Genomic DNA, 16,361 nt, shown 5'->3' on the forward strand with positions numbered 1-16,361 from the left:
GCCATGTATGTACAGCGAAGTAAAAAATTCCATTGACTATAGCTAATTAGGATTCAGACAAATAGTTTTCATCGTACGATGCTTCTTACCTCTGCGCCGATTGGAAGCATTGGGCGCTAAATCAAAGAGCTGTAAGCACTCGATACTGCAAAAGCTTTTGAGAGAGTTGTCAGCAGCGACCATATGGTGAGGGGAGTTCTTTGGAACCTAAAAAAGTCACAAAATATCAAATAGAGATATGACTTTGCTACGAGGGAAAGTTATGGATAAGAGACCCTGCTTTTTAGGACTCACATTTTCTTTCCAAGCGTAACATTGTTCGTTTAATAGACACTCGAAAATGTTTCTTCAATCTAAATTACGCTCTAATGTGAATGCTGCTTGAGATTTGTGTTCCATTGTGTCAAAAACCTACCGAATTAATTTTACAGAAGTCACATGCGCGGGCGTTGTTTGGTGACGCACTGTTAGAGCGTGAGACGTGGCCTTCGCGGATTTGATTGGAGTCCTGATCGGCAGACAATGAACCCGAACTATTTAACAGGCTAGCCTGTGCTTGACCAGAAGCCCATTGACCTAGGCACATAGCTGAGCAGAACGTGTGTTCCTGCGTGCAATGGGGTCCGCCAAGTGTATACAGCGAGGTACCACACTTGGCAAGGCATTGACTGCACGCACGTACCCGAGGCCCTCCTAGAGACGAGCATGTCGGCGGCACTGACAGCGACGGTGATGGAGAACGGGACGGCTGCTGAGGTGAACTCGGGACGGAACCTAGAGGATAATGGTCAATAAAAGCAAATTCTCCAAGCATTCATCTATCTGCTACTGCAGCATATATTAATATAAATCAACTTCATGCGGTGAAAGAATAGTTCTCCATACTTTACGCAAAAGGCAAAATAGCGTCGATAGATAAATAAATTAGTAAGATATTCAACCTTGATCACTTGTTTACACTAGACTCCGTGCTACATCTTCCCTCCTTGAAATGTCGTGTGAAAAGGTTGGTACTGCCATTTTGATATCGCCTTTTGTCTTTGCCAAAAACTATTTCAATAGAGATAGAGCGCTCGAGCCAACCGTACCATCCGCACTTCTGTTCTTTGAATTTCTCCGCAAATTGAGTAAGCATAAGGTTTTTATGTCTATCTATACTCTTTCAACACTGTAGGAACGACCGACTAATTGTTATGAGCTACACCCATATATGCACTACAAGCATAACATACGTCCTACAGACGTTCCCCTTTACCCGCAACTCCCGAAGCCCCCACTGAAGCGAAGAACAAAAGGTGTTCCATCGATCTGTTTAGTTACAGCTACGTTTACCGTGCGTACGAAAATAAGATGACTAGTGTACAATAGCAAAAGTGAAATAATCATATGAGGGTATCCCAAGCCGCAGAGCCCCGGGGCCGCAGATGAACTTCGACACGCGACATGTTTAAATTTAGACAAATAGATCGCAGAAGTAAGAGCGTTGTTGAGGGACCAGCCGTGTTCTCGTTTTCTGCGCGTCGTCCCCGCGCCGCTCAGGGCAACCAAGCTCACTAGGGAACTAGTCTCAATGGCAGGAGCAATGCGAAATGGGCAAAAATATAATGCTTGTAGCGCTTGGCGACTGAGAAAAAAAGAACAGAAGATTATATGTACGCACATGATAGACACATGCAGAGCTACTCCTATTCAGACATCTGACAGCACACCCAACGAAATCTAGGTTAAGAATCAATTGTCCTTATACTCAGTTTGGATTGCTGTTCCCAGGTGCCAATAAGTGCAATTCCCCTTTCGCCCCACAAACCATGAAGACTGATGAGTATGAAAAATGTAAGCTTTATGGTTGGTTAACTCATTAATCAGTTTTAATGCGTGATTAGGACTCTTGAATCACTGAAGCAGAGCACTGAAAATCGTTAGGTGGACTTACTGACTAATAAAACGTTCGCCCACTTTTATGGACAAATTTAGTACGACAGTATCGGTGTCATGCGGGGATTAATTTTACTCAAATAGAGAAATTTGCAAATAAACGTCATTACTTTGTTAAATATTCTGCGATGTCCAACGACATTTCGAAGACAAATGTTCCGGAGTGATTTATGGAAATTTTCTTGAAAATTAAGTATGATATAAGGATGTCACAGTTGTAACTTTGTAAAAGTATTCCTATTCACACTACCCCGTCCTGAAATGATATGTGACCCAGCTGAAGGTGTAACGAGGAAGCTAAATGTTACTTTGGGGCTGGGAACTATCATCAAGACTATGTTTTATCGGACTTTACCTAAAACTCACCTTTTTGTGCATACAAAAAGCAAAGTTGAATGCCTTACTTATAATAAATAAGTCTCGAATAAACCTAGTCGTGTATGGCAGTAGAGGCTGCTAACGTCATATTTGTACGTACTAAAAAAATAGCCTTTGATTTGTTTAACACAATCGAGCCCATCATCTTTATTAGTGAACTCCAGAGATGAATTCATAGGGTTAGCGCCCTACGCATCTATCATTCTGCGCTTTAAGGCCTTTTAGCTAGAGGTGTATACATTATATTTATTATTATTTGCGTTCATATAGATCCTTCACCTATCGTTCCACTTTCTGTTTCTGTCCTCGAAACTTCTGTATGATTACTGCTAGCGCTGTTACCGTTACTATGATTACTGGCATTTCTACGACTATCTACTTTGATCCCTGTTTTTTTTCCAGCTGATGGGGCTACGCTGCGTCCAATTTTTCTCATTCTTATAGAGCTGCATTGAGAGCATTCGACAGGGGGTTGCAATTCGTATCGTTGTTACTGGAGTATGGATCGACGCCATCCACATCTTCAACGGCAACGGTTTTTCCTCTTAATCTTTCCTATTCACCCCATCGGCTCTGAAGTTACTCTAAGTGACGCGGCCAAGTTTGAATTTGCTTCGAATTGGCGCAGTCTCTAAATTTCCCCTCCTCACTGTCCATTGCCAATGTCGTAGTCGCACCCATTCGACGATCCCATCGGGCTGCGTGGTTGCCAACCAGTACAGACAAACGCACAACCATCTCATACTCACTATATTTCTCTCGCACTTTGCCAGCGACTTCCTCCTTCGTTTTCTTACTCTGCACCTTTACTTTCAGTCTGCCCCCAAGATGAAGCCTCTGCTTATAACCATTCCTTTTTCTTTCGAACGTGCCCTTACGAAGGCTCTTGCATCAGGAGGCTGCCGCCAATATCCATAATTCTCGCAACCGTCGTTCATTCTCCTGCATATCCCTTTAGTTCCCTCGTTACTCATACCGCTGTAAGAGCGCCTTCGTAACTCCTTTTCGCGTACCCCTTTTCCCTGTTCCTCTGTTCCATAGCTCTGCTTTCTTGCCCAGCACCAGTCACAGGCGCTAGCGACATTGTCGTCATCGTTGTCGTCGCCGTCGTCGTCGTCGTCGTCATCACTGTCGTTCTGAAACGCATGCTCATTCGTTGCTACTACTACTCAAAATGGCATCGAAATCTTTTAGTCGTTGTTGGGAAGACTCGGGCTGCATCGTTCGTTTTCGCTGCTTCGAACTGATGGCACCAGCAGTGGCGTTAGTTTCTCGTTCACTGTAGCGTTGACTGCCATCGCTGCCTCTGTTGGCTCTTCCTTTTCTTCGCTACTCATCTGCTACTGTCTTTGAATCTCTTTGCCCTTCCCCCTCTCTCTCTATCTCTCGCTAGTGCGCTGTCTTCCCGTTCATCGGTGCCTTTTCTATTGCAAAGGAGTCACCGCTCTACAGCCTCCTTATTCTGCTGCGCCTTGTCTGTGTTCCTTATGTTCTTGAGCCTTGTGCCTAACGCTGAGGAGTGCCACTGCAGCGTCGGCAGTAGCAGTTGGAAGGAGTACCACGAACAGCAAAAGCAGTACTGTGCCCTTCGTTTTCTTTTTCCCTTTTCCGTGTTCCTCGAGCACTCATACTCAACATTGCTTGCTCTATCCCTTATGCGTACCCCTAATTTCCACCGCCGTACTGCCTGCCACCAGCATTCGGTTTATTCCTTCGACGTTCGTTGGTCCGTCTTCTTTAGTTACCCCCGTTGCCGCCGCCGCTGCTGCTGGTGCTACCGGGGCGATCGCCGCCAACCGTCATATTTCCACCGAACGCTGCTCATTCCTTTTCGTTGTGTAAGTGAGCACTCGATGTCAGTCGCCTGCCGGCAGGCTATACTTCGCTGTACCGCGTTGTGTGAGTGCCTCGACTGCTATTGCTGTTTCTGCTCCCATCGCCTGCTGTATGTGAGTATCTGTATGCCGGTCTGTCTGTTCATACGGCCGCTGTGTTTGTGTGGCCTGGGCGTGCTTATGTATGTACGCATGTATTTCCTGCCTATGTTTCCTGCTGAGTCATTTTGTTTGAATCATATTGTGAAATATCTCCATCTTTCGCACCACTCCTCCTCCCGAAGCTCTCCCCGCCCCCTGAAACCCCACTCATTCACCCGACCAACGAGCGGCTCTTGCCTTTGTTACCCCTTCATGCCCATGCTGCCCTCCTCTCTCCACACGATCGCTCCGGCCTCCGTCACTATTTCTGGGTCCCCTCAGAACCAGCCCAGGACCGCAAATCCAGCCGAGTTCCCCTTGTCTGCCGATCCCAAAATTTCCCCTTCCATTCTACAATGTTCCTGATGCGTCGATGCCGACAATGCTGTTCGTTCACTTGTAATTAGATGGAAAGACGACGGCGGCGGTTGCTGCAGGGGTGCCGGCGGCGGCAGCAGCAGCAGCAGCAGCAGCAGTAGGTAGCCGCGGCAGAGGGGGAAGGAGAAGAACGGCCTGGAGAGGAAATGCTGGCCAAAGCGCCTGCTACTGCCGTTGCGAATAGTCGGTGCACTTGGCACCCGGTAGCACCGCTTCTCTGCTGCTAGCGGTTGTTGAGGGAAAGCATGCCTCGAGGGAAACGCGCGCATAGTTGCAAACGTCTCCACTAGAAGGAGCCACTACTAATCATTGAAATAGAAAGGGATCGAGGGGGCAGAGGGGCTAACAGTCGGTCAGAGCTGTGGATTCGATTAGGAGATGGGGATCATTGAGGCTAGGGGGCATTATAGCGCGCGTTCCCGATGAAATGGATGGGAGCGGCGCGTTGGTGAAGTGCCTGCCTGCCGCCTCTCTGACGCCCCTCGAAACTCCTCTTTGGTGCATTTCTCTGTCGACGGCGAGCTCTTGCGTTGAGCGAGCGAGCAAGCAAGCGACAGACCGACAGACACACCGAGCGAGCGACGGGCTACCCTAATCAACCCAGAGATTCGCCGATTTGGCGCGCCGATTTATGCTTGCATATTGGCACTCAATGCTGCTTCGGTTGCGGCAGTCACCACTATTGAGGGCAATAGCGGTGTACGCACCCTACAGTCGCTCACCGCGCCCTACGCAGGCATGTATAGTCCAGCACTTCGGCAAGGGTAGAAGTATGACGGGGGACGTCACCGACGCTGTAAGCCGTTGGCGAGCACGCAGCAAAAGCTGCAGTAGCAACAACAGCGGCAACCGTAGCCGTAGTTGGAACACTATCGATAAGAAGAAATACAGCTGCATAAAAGCGAGAGCCAAAGCTGACGGTGAGTTGAAGCAAGTCCCAGTGCACGGCCACTGCGGCTGCGCTTGTCACTCTGGTTCATCAGAGCAGAATTCAGACAATCAAGAAAACAGGTCCCCAACGATCATCGCCAACAAGGACTTACAGCCTGGCTGTCTGCCTTCAAATCAAAGGGTAAAATAAGTCTCATTATATACATGGTTAAAGCTATACTGTACAATATGCTATAGAAAAAGCCTTGCAGAGGCAAAGGATAAGTGAAGGGTTGTACAGTTACTTGTGCATAAACAGCTTCGTGAAAATGTTCGCACTTAGTTATTTTTCTATACGCTTCACGTACGGTGTGCAGACAGCCGTGTGTGTTTGCAATTGTTCGCCGTTGATTTTTATCGATTGCAAATTATGATAAAAGACGCCCCTAGATCAAAAATATATCTGTGGCGTCTCAGGAGGCTACCGATGCAACTAAAAATTGCCTACGAGGTGGGCGTTCTTAAGAAACTGAAGGGTTTCTCAAGAGAGGTTGAGCAAAACTTTTTCGCTGGTTTGTTCTTGAGAAGCAATTTAGGATAGAAGGTATTGCTTGGCCGCAAAACTGTATAACACGAGGCTTTCAGTCCAAACCGTTCCGACATCTAAGTTACAGCCAATGGGGAATGCAGGGCTCAGAATACAATTAATGCAAGTATAGCTGAACATTTCGTAATAAAATCGTACGCTACAATTGAATGTTATAACGCTCAGTTTTTTAGCATTAGAACTGTTCATGCCCAGATAAATAATAGGGGGTTTACTAGCGGGAATCCTTGATTAACATGGCCTCGGCAAAGTCCACACTTAGAAAACACTGGGCATGTCGCAGAAGAAATTATTACAGTTATACATCTTAAAAGTATGTTAAACAGTTTGCTATTTTATCTGGAAGCTCATGAATCGCAAACTGCACGTTGTTTAGCTCGCAAATTCCTTTTTCAATGGGCTTCTTCAAACGTAGATCTTTTCGTAGGTTACTTGGTACCTACGCGATCTGTTTTGTGCTAGCCTTATTCATATTATTACAGGTACGCCCTTGTATATTAACTAACCTGGGTTACTGCTGGTCGGTGGCACTTGTGGCGATCGAGTCTGATGAGGCGTGTGGTTGATGACAAGAACGTTACTGTTATCGGGGCTAGTGGAATGGGATCGGCCGGGAGAAGGACTTGGAGAACGGGAACCTGACCTCGAGTCTCTCGAATCACGCGCGGGATGAGACCGTTCTCGGAAGGAAGGACTACACTCGAATACTGTATGCAAATCAGCCGCTGGGGGAGATGAGCTTCGCAGGCGGCGCCCACCTTGCCCATCGGAAGAATGGCTTCCTTTCTTGAGTAGGGCTACAGGAGTTTGTTGGGCGCCTAGCCCACCACCTGTCTGGTACGAGCGCAAGGGTCCGGGCGGCCTAAGAGGCAAACCCAGCATGCTTAACGCTTCGAAGCCCAACATCTCGGCTACATCGGGCGACCGAAGGTTGTCTGATCCCCGCCGTGAGTCCTCTGTTCCTTGCAGCAAACTAGGGAAGAGTTTGCCTTGATAGAGCGGGTGGTTCAAGAATGCGTCTCTTATCAATGCGTTAACCATGCCGCTATCTGTAATCACATAGGCAAAATAAATAACGTCAATATTGAGATCGTAAGCATTTAACTAGCATTTAAAGCTATTATTTGTCTCTATATTATTCAAAATATTATACTGTCGTACGTATTACATAATTGCTACTAAATGGTATGTTTTGGTAGATCTTGCTATTGGCAAGGAACGGAAACAAAAAGACGCCAGCCCAGAGAAGGGCACGCCACGTGCTGCGTAATTATCGGCCTTGAAGATCTGCAATAGTCATGCTATGAACAGTAGCTGTACGTACATACTTCATACGCTAGCTACTTCATATGGCCCGTATGAAGTAGACAATTACCAGCGATATCACCGTTGCTCCGGTGCTGCGCGGAAGGGGCGGGCGAAGTCGAACCGGAGTGTTGCTGCCGTTGTTGCTGCTGCTGTTGCTGTTGCCAGACAGGAAGCAACGAGGCCAGGATTGGCGCTTGTTGACAGCCCGATATCCCCATACCGCTGACACTGAGCAGGTTCGTGTGAGCCTTAGGATTGAACGACGCTTGGAACGCCTCCGCCTGCAGAAGCATGTCAACCTGGCATAGTAAACAAAATGTCGGTCAGTAGCATTATATCACCACCGAGAGCGACACAACACCAGAATATCAGTTTTGCTAAAAACGAAGCACTATCAAATGGAGTCCGAGTACCATTTCCTTGGCTTTTTGACAAAGAACAATGTTAATTAACACCCATCCTCGCCAATGAGATTACCGTAAGCTAACTCTTATGCCTGATATTTACTAGTGCTTTCCTACTGGCCTTGGCGTCGAGAACAAGATCAAAAGCTAATACCAGCACAACTACTCAATACTTATCCTTTACGTGTTGAGTAGTCGATCTGGTTTTAGCTTAACTCTTCATATTCTCATAAATTGTACATATATAACAATAGCAATAGCAACGTGATATATTATTTATCTTTTATCCGTGCCGTGATCCAACATCACAGATAGCGACTCTCTAAATGCGTCTCTTGACTTACCGAGAACGTATCGTTGTTGTTGTTTCCACCGTGATGAAGGTGATGGAGATGATGATTGTTATTTTTATTATTACTGTTGTTGTTGTTGTTGTTGTTGTTGTTGTTGTTGTTGTTATTGTTGTTGTTGTTGTTGTTGCTGCTGCTGCTGCTCTTATGCGATCTCCGCGAACCTGTCGAGGCTTGTTCGGGCTTGTTGAGACCGAAGCCAGCCGCGGCCCAGGTGCGCGACTTGCCGTAGACACGCGATAGCTGTGCGCACTTCGAGATTGAAGACATCATCTTCGAAAGCAACGTTTTGCCCAGCGGTGAGTTATGGAACCAGATTGCCTCGCCCGCACTCACCTACGCAGACGCCAACAATACATGTTCTATGCTAAGTAAAATTCTATATAGCGAAGATTTGTAACTATTGTTTCTTTAATCGAAGTCTGAAAAGGGGTTGAAAAATGACTCGATCCTACCTTTCATCGACTCAGCCCCAGTACATTTGACTAATCCATCCGAACATTTCTACGGACGATCCGAATGGCAATTAATGATTGAGAACGGAAACTTAGCACATGGAAAAACAAAATGCTTATGAACACAAGACAATACTAACAATGTCCTTGGGACGTTGAAATAGCGATTGACAGTTGGGATTGAGGCGGGCAAGGTAGGCTTCATAAGATCGCACAGGGCAAAGTGGGTCGCCGGGACGTTCCGTCAAGATCGCCGTACTCGGTTCCCCATTGTCTATTAGCTGCAAAAGAACCATCACGGTAACTATACGTTAGTCACTATTTTCGTATTAGACAAGTGTGCAACCCGCTTCGTAGACCCAGTTACGATTCATAATGCCCAATATTTTTACACTATCTTATACTCCTATATATATAAATTTAAAAATAATCATTGTCATCTAAAAATGTGCGCTAGATAGCGAGAACTGTCGCTGGAATGTTTCGTCTGAAAACGATTCTGTGAATTGTTTTGCTGCATTAACGCGCCGCTATGTACCGTAGTTTAGCTAAACGTATTTCCGGCGCATGTAATTTTTTTAAGTTTTCCTCAATATTTTCTACCAAGGTCGTCTTGAGAGTTAAAGTTACTATTTGAACTGTTTTAACTCATAACTAGTATTGGGGTCCAACAATGACATTCGTCGGAAAAGCGCCGGTCCCCACGCTGCTAAGTAAGAATAACTTCAATCTTTGAAGAGTTCAGCGATGATTTGATCGTCATTGTTCACTGTATCACTGCTGCGCCTCTAACTCGAAGAAATTCGTAGTATAGAGGCAAAATCTGATGCCGTAGCTTACGGCGGCTGAGGATGCGAACAAAGATAATGAAAAGATATCACAGTTAAGTTTAGCAAACCAGAGTAAAAAAAAAAATACGACAGTACTATATAAATTATCACTTCGTTAACACAACATTTTTTTACTTTCTTCTGGACGCCGTGCTGAGTTTTGACGGCACAAAGCCCATTGTCCTTCCCTCCTCTGACCGGCACATCACCGGTTATCTGATACAGTTCATAGTTGTTCCTGATTCGTTAAAAACCATGCAGGGCGCTTCACACAAACAAACAAACAAACAAACAAACAACAACCCCTGCTCCATACTTCGTTAACTTTTATTCAACAAACAATATATTTTGGATCATCATTTGTTTGTAATTCGGTAGACTTCTTTCTTTTGTAACCAATTTATCAGTGGTGCAAGTGATCTGCGGCGCGAACACAGCAGCGTCGTTACGACCCTTCGCCAGGTTGTGGAACGTTGATTTTAGTTGTGTATCTGAAGAGGAACACGAACCCAAACTATTTTGGCCGCCTAGAATGTGCCGTTAAGATTGAAAACGCGTAGGACAGAAACTATTAGGTTCTGCTGAGCATCCGGTCCGCGATCAGATATTTACAGTAGCTTCTTTCAATAGTGAAGCAGCAATATCTTAAGCAACCGATTCACTGCGACGACCGGAACAGCTACGTATAGAAGGAGAGAAAAACACGACGATAACACTTTCTGGACGAACTTGTTCGCAGTGGTAGACAGCAGTTAAAGAGGAGTCAAATAGGAGCAGTTACAAGTATTAAGGCAGGCTTCACCTAGTCAAAGAACCATCGAAACAGCCATCGGCGTTGCTGTTGCAGCTTCTGTTGGTGCCGCCTATACGTACCTCAAACGTTACCGCAATCGCGCCGGTAGAACAAAGTCGGTCACCAGCCCCCTAGCTCTCCGCTTTAAGCTAGAGAGAAAGCGATCATCCCGCCGTTCTGTCGTGGCTTTCCTCCCGTAAAGGTATCGTGCACACAGGCATGTGACGACACGAAAATCTATTGTACTCATTTGTTCGTAACTTGTGGTTGGTTGGCGTGGCTGGCAGTTTTGTCCGATCGAACTAACTGAGCAAGAAGCCTGCTGAGGCCTTCGAAGTGACTGCCTGACTGGGCCAGTGTTATGTAGGCCTTCTCCCATTCTCGCGTTCTTTCGCCAATGATGCTTCAGCGCTGACCCCCAGTCGGGTGGCCCCTGTGTGCCTGGCTACTTCATATGTGGCATCTAGTTCTTTCAAATTACTTTGTTCGTTCGTTCCTTTTTTCGACTACTGTTACTTAGTTGTTCGATTGTCTGTGCTGTTACCAACGCTGTCGTGGTAGCGGTGACTGCTATTGCCAGTAGAAACATTAGAGACGCACCTATCCACATACAGAGATATTCGTACACACAGATATAGAAATGGATGATATGCTTGGCTAGATGACGAATAAATTAAAAATGCACCATCATAATTATCGTGAGGAGAGTGGGCGAAGGGGGTTTTCGGGCTGATTTGTTGACTGCTATGAGACAATGCCCATCTAAGAAGGCAACATCAATTCGTAATGGTATAATTTTAATTATCAGCAAAGAGCATACACGTCGACGCTTACTGCTGCGGTCCGATTACCTTCTGCGTGCCTTAGAGTACTACATGGCTTTAGCGGTTACAACTAGATCTAATACGTAATTATAGATAAGGGTAAATCAAGGAAGACCTTTAGAGCATAGGGCTGGGCCTTACGCGTACTTGCAGAGGCAGGCTGCGTGGCCGGCGCATTGGTGCAATAAGTTGCCGAGTGTTGTTATTGTCATCGAGTTTGCAGTAATCGTAAAGAAACACACGGAGTGTCAGAGGGAGTTAATTACGAATTGATCGTGAACAGAAACTGTCAGGGTCTTCTGACCTTAGATCGAGCATTTCTACCCCGTCAAATATCCAAATCGTTCGTAATTGATGTCAACCATTTGGTTACTTTAGCGGCTAAGAAATCTGTCTTCTCTCACAAGCAGTAGACAGCAAACTGATATTTGAATAGAAAAAGCAGTACATCTACAATGCCAAAGACGTTCTCGCTGCCAGATGCGTACAAGGGTAATTGGGCTTCTAAAGAGAGTAAAGGTTTTGCTATGTCGAAATGAAGTATTTTTAGTGTACATGGAGGATGCACTGAAAACGCTGACCTGATTATCCGGCTCCTTAGATGGCGGTCAGTTGAAGTTTTAGGCTTGATTTCTGCAAGCTATAGCATTCGAATTGGTAAAGCGTATCTCGAACAAACCCTCAAGGCAGAATCAGGTTTAAGAAAGCCCAAATGTAGGTCAACACATAACGCACTAACAAATACGAAAGGGTGCTCCTTTGTATAATTAATTTATGAAAAGCTGTTCGGTGGCGAAAGTGCTAAAAACGTGTATAACATCGACACGGTGAGTTGAAGGGAACTACGACAAACAATACTAGAATAAACCTTATTTGCTAGATGTCATTGTTGTTGATGACGGCAGGCAAAAAGATATTTCGTATCGGAATCGAAATAAATTTGATTGGAATATAAGCGGAATAAGTCATCTTGGGAAGGTTCAACTTTAATAAGTTGACGAAACATACGGAACACGATTACACATAGTTCAGCTATACAGGTGAGAAAAAATTCTTTTTGTTCCAGCCATTCACCCATACAACCTCATGTTAATATTAGTTTGTTGTTCCAGTAGTTGAGCTTGAGCGTGGCTTTTCCCGTTTGACCGTGTCCAGCTCATCCTGAACAATTGTATGCTTTCTACATTTACTGCGTAATTTACCAGTAGTCGTAATAGGTGCTCTGATATTTGCTCCTACATCCTCATGATGAACGCATTTCAAAGCTTTAAAATGAAGATCTCAACTAAGTAATTATAACCCAGACGGGTCAGGCGGTTCATATGCCTGCACTCATATAATTTCGTTGACTATACTCGTACAATACTTTCCCACATTCTCCCTTCGATAACGAACGAAGAACCTATACACCGGGTTTATGTTTGCCATTTGTATGGTTGTCTCGTGCTGTTACACTCAATACGTGTGTCTCCTCGAGAACGAATGCACACAATACAATGCTAATAGTACTTGTGGACGGACTGCCTTTTGAGGGAGTTCGCTTGTGCTTTCGATGGCTGGTAGCATTGTCTTCCGCCTATCGGAATGGGAGTGCGTTGTGTCGTGTCTGTCTTTCGTCACCGTTCGATGGCCTGTTCCTGCAACAAGTTCGGCTTTGCCTGAATAAGGCCCGTTGTCGCATTACCGCCATCATCGACACGATTACGATACAACTGACCCGGTAACGACGGCGAGATTTTAGCTGTTTCTTAGATTTCAAAAGCTATCGCTTATACCGCTACCCACACCATCACTACTATTATTACTTCAACGGTTGTTGCCACGATCGACAGATGCACGAGGACGTGTACAAGTCCTTGGGCACTTGACTGTCTTGACCCCTATCTTCCCCTTTGCCGAGGTACTCTTCGAATTCGGTTTCGCGATCGATAAAATGTACTCAGAGAGGCGACGCAACGGGCTGCTTATCGAGTTGAAGAGAAAAAGCACAGCACTATTTAACGACAAAGCCTTTTATTTCGAATTTCTGCTCAGTTATGGGCTTTGTTTTTGAATACCACTGCAGTGCTAACAGCGGCCATCGTGAAGGGAAAACTCGATATTACTTACCAAAGAGAACAATGGAGTGCCTGCGTCACTATTGGTTACTCGGCGCTGTCGCATCGAGTTCACGAAAATGGCCATAAGAAGGACGCGTACCGTAACGTAATTCGAATCTTTATCTCATTGGTGAAATCGGAGTACCTACGGTGTTTGGAACATATATATGGATGAATTAGTTGTTGCAATACGGTTTTCATTCCGCAGGTACCCATATGCGACTCGTTGATACAGCCAAGTGTAAGGAGGAGGGTACACGGAAGACGCTGGGAAGGCAGGGGCAAACTGAGATTCAGTCTACTAGATTAGAATAGACAGTCAACCACAGACACGAGCATTAATATATGTACAGAGTGCATATGCCTATTTGCATAATTGCAATAGGTACGAGGCACAACAAAGGTCGACAGACAGCGTTCACGGCTATATCATCATACCAGGGATGTAGAATGACGATTAAGTTTGGGTAATTAATGATATCTAATAATTTCCAAAATGTTCAATAGTCGTTCAACAAAGACTTGCAGAATTGGGGAAAGACGTAAAATAAATATTGAGAATAAACGGACTCAGAAAGCGAAAGTAGAACTAGAATATATAGCAACGCCTTGTATCTCTAACGCTGGACGTTAAGAAACATCGTGTCATATATAAATGACTCGAAGGCCCGGCCTCAGCCCGCTTTCCCCGTCAGTTACCGACCACCGCTTTCAACTCGAGTACAGGGTCGCTATAGAAACAGACAATTTCTGCTTATTCATTAATGTAAAATATTATTGTTAATATAAATGTTAATTATAAATAGAGACTGATCAATTTCAACGCTAAAGGTATAACGATTCCGTGTTGCCACTGCCGAAGGATCCATGAATTAGCAACACACGCCGAATAACGACGATAGTGATGATTACAATGATGATGTCTGATTCTCTGATTTCTGATACAGCCCGTTTACTTCTACCCCACAGGATCCGTCCTGTTCATGAGGCTACATTTAGTATAGATTTAATATTAATAATGTATATACTAAATAAACGATCAAGGGACCATCGTGCGATCGGCTTTAGCGGTCCGATTATGCCCACGGACACACAGCTTCATCCCTAAAATCGTCAGTTTTAGTATCGGAGGACGAAAAATGAAAGAGGGAGTAAGACAGGAGCGTGGCGTCTACCCGTTTAACAAAGACCCCAATCGGACAATGTCGGACCCGCAGCGTAGACAAGCAAAGCGATAAGGAATAAGCAATAATGACACCGTCCATATACTTGGTAGCATTTAATAGATACGGCGTATATGGATTCTGCTTTGGATAATGTCGTTTTGTTTATGAAGATTTGTGCGTGTGTGCGGTTGTCAATTTTCTCGAATTCGGATCCTGTTTAGTATCTAAAAAGGGGAACAGGGATATAAAGCGTAGGATTTTGAACGAACGGTCAACCACACGACTGCCCCCTGTTCGCTGCCCTTTCCGCTTCATCTTTTGCTGTTGTTTTTCTATATACTGTTAATAATGATGATAGCGAGGCACAAGGGCATGTCCTACAAACTGTTATATCGATAATTCTCCCTAACATGTTATTATTCTCGGCCTAAACTATGCACATGCTGATTTACGTATGTACAGGTGCTGCACTTTCGAGACTGTAGCAACCAATTGAGCAGTACGGCTGCCCTCAAACATTGATTTGACAATAATGACACACAATAATAAAAGAATAGCATTTAAAAAAATAACCGATGCATGTTTAATGATTTGGATGTTAGATAGCCTCACCTGAAAGATGGAAGCAAGCGCACAATTATTTTCTGGGTTCCAGCGTCGTACGACCTTGAAGGTCTCCCGGGTTAGCTCCTGGATCTTATCGACGAGCCGGGGGTCCATGTGCCCGCTCATGTCGAACCATACCTTGTGCAGCAGACCGCGCGGGGTCGCTAAATGCGCCACGAAGTACTCGCGGAGTTTTACTTGGTCCTCACTCAAAACGTTCGAACGTACACGTTGTGGTGCAGCGCCCGGACCTCTGAAAATGCAATAGGAGTTGATTGAAGATCAAGGCGTATTCAGTTTTAGTTGCCAAACGGCTCCTGTTCCACGATAGCTACGGTTCAGTGTGCCAGTTTCACTCACAAGAAAGTGTACCGAGAAAGATACACCGATAGATGATAGTACTCAAAGTTGTTTCTTCTTATTTTTAAATGCTTCAGTTGTTTTTTTTTATTTGAACAAATGCTCTTTCATGTCGGGGATAATTTACCCCACAATTTTAAACCATGATGAGCGAATCTCTGTTTCTAGTAGCAATGGAAGTAGTAGGCGTTTGGTTACGTGGGCAAATCGTATGTATCATGACCTTTGTATACACATATATTAGAAGAGGTGGTCCGCTAACAGCTCGATCGTTTTTCAATTTTTACAATGTTTTCAGTCAAGTGAGAGGTCTTGGCCTCATTGTAATTTGCAAGATAAATTCGGTTGATCTATGAGGATCTATAATCTTCTAGGAATAGGGAATGGACTTACTCTTTTATACGATAAAATAAGAAGGGCGTTCGCTATGTGCTCGAAAGAAAAGTTACCTTAGCTTCTCCTCTTGATGTAATCTCCGTACAATATTCTTGAAGGTCCGATTGGCTTCGTGGAAGGCGGGATCCCTCACAATATCGATCTGGCGGTTCACGAGCGGTGAGCGATAATAGCGATTGATGGCGTAGCGTATGACAACCAGAGAATTTGCACTAAATGGCACCCCGTCGCGCGTACGAGCCTCATCGTAAAACGTCTGAAGAAGCCTGTTTAGTGACACCGCAGTCATGTATAAGAAATAATCTATATTTCAGTGTATGGCACATGTCTCGAGCATTGTATAAAGCATTCGTCTTAATGTGGTGTCCGTTAGAGGTGTCGACGCATCCCGCTTGTGTTGTCGGAAGAGGCTCGTACATGAAACACGGTCGTGCTACGACGATGGTTCGAACTGTGTTTGACAGAATATTGTTCGCTGCTATATAGTAGTATAGTGATAAGGGGAAAGGCAATAACTTTGTGCAGTTGCTTCCTCACGGTTCATCGATTCATATGTCATTAAAAGTTAGGCCAGCTCACCAAAGCCTTCCTGATTTAAGGCACTGAAGGAAGTTGCTATAACGTTT

The 16,361-nt window shown here is 45.0% G+C and overlaps 1 protein-coding gene across 13 annotated transcripts in view; it reads right to left on the reverse strand.

Annotated features, from left to right (window-relative positions):
- Positions 1-16,361, reverse strand: part of LOC111247462 (uncharacterized) — an 83,923-nt gene that overhangs the window by 9,551 nt on the left and 58,011 nt on the right. For 12 of the 13 annotated variants that reach the window (XM_086985147.1, XM_086985148.1, XM_086985146.1 and 9 more), the window contains 8 exons: positions 15,789-16,001; positions 14,986-15,232; positions 8,802-8,942; positions 8,201-8,542; positions 7,520-7,751; positions 6,651-7,193; positions 416-774; positions 90-207 (listed from right to left, as the gene is read on the reverse strand). In XM_086985147.1, the coding sequence (XP_086841273.1) occupies positions 90-207; positions 416-774; positions 6,651-7,193; positions 7,520-7,751; positions 8,201-8,542; positions 8,802-8,942; positions 14,986-15,232; positions 15,789-16,001 (2,195 nt within the window). The remainder of the gene's footprint in view (positions 1-89; positions 208-415; positions 775-6,650; positions 7,194-7,519; positions 7,752-8,200; positions 8,543-8,801; positions 8,943-14,985; positions 15,233-15,788; positions 16,002-16,361) is intronic. The other variant, XM_086985149.1, reaches the window with a different exon arrangement.

The sequence above is a fragment of the Varroa destructor genome, unplaced genomic scaffold, assembly GCF_002443255.2.
Source record: "Varroa destructor unplaced genomic scaffold, Vdes_3.0 BEIS01000003.1, whole genome shotgun sequence".
NCBI lineage: Eukaryota > Metazoa > Arthropoda > Arachnida > Mesostigmata > Varroidae > Varroa > Varroa destructor.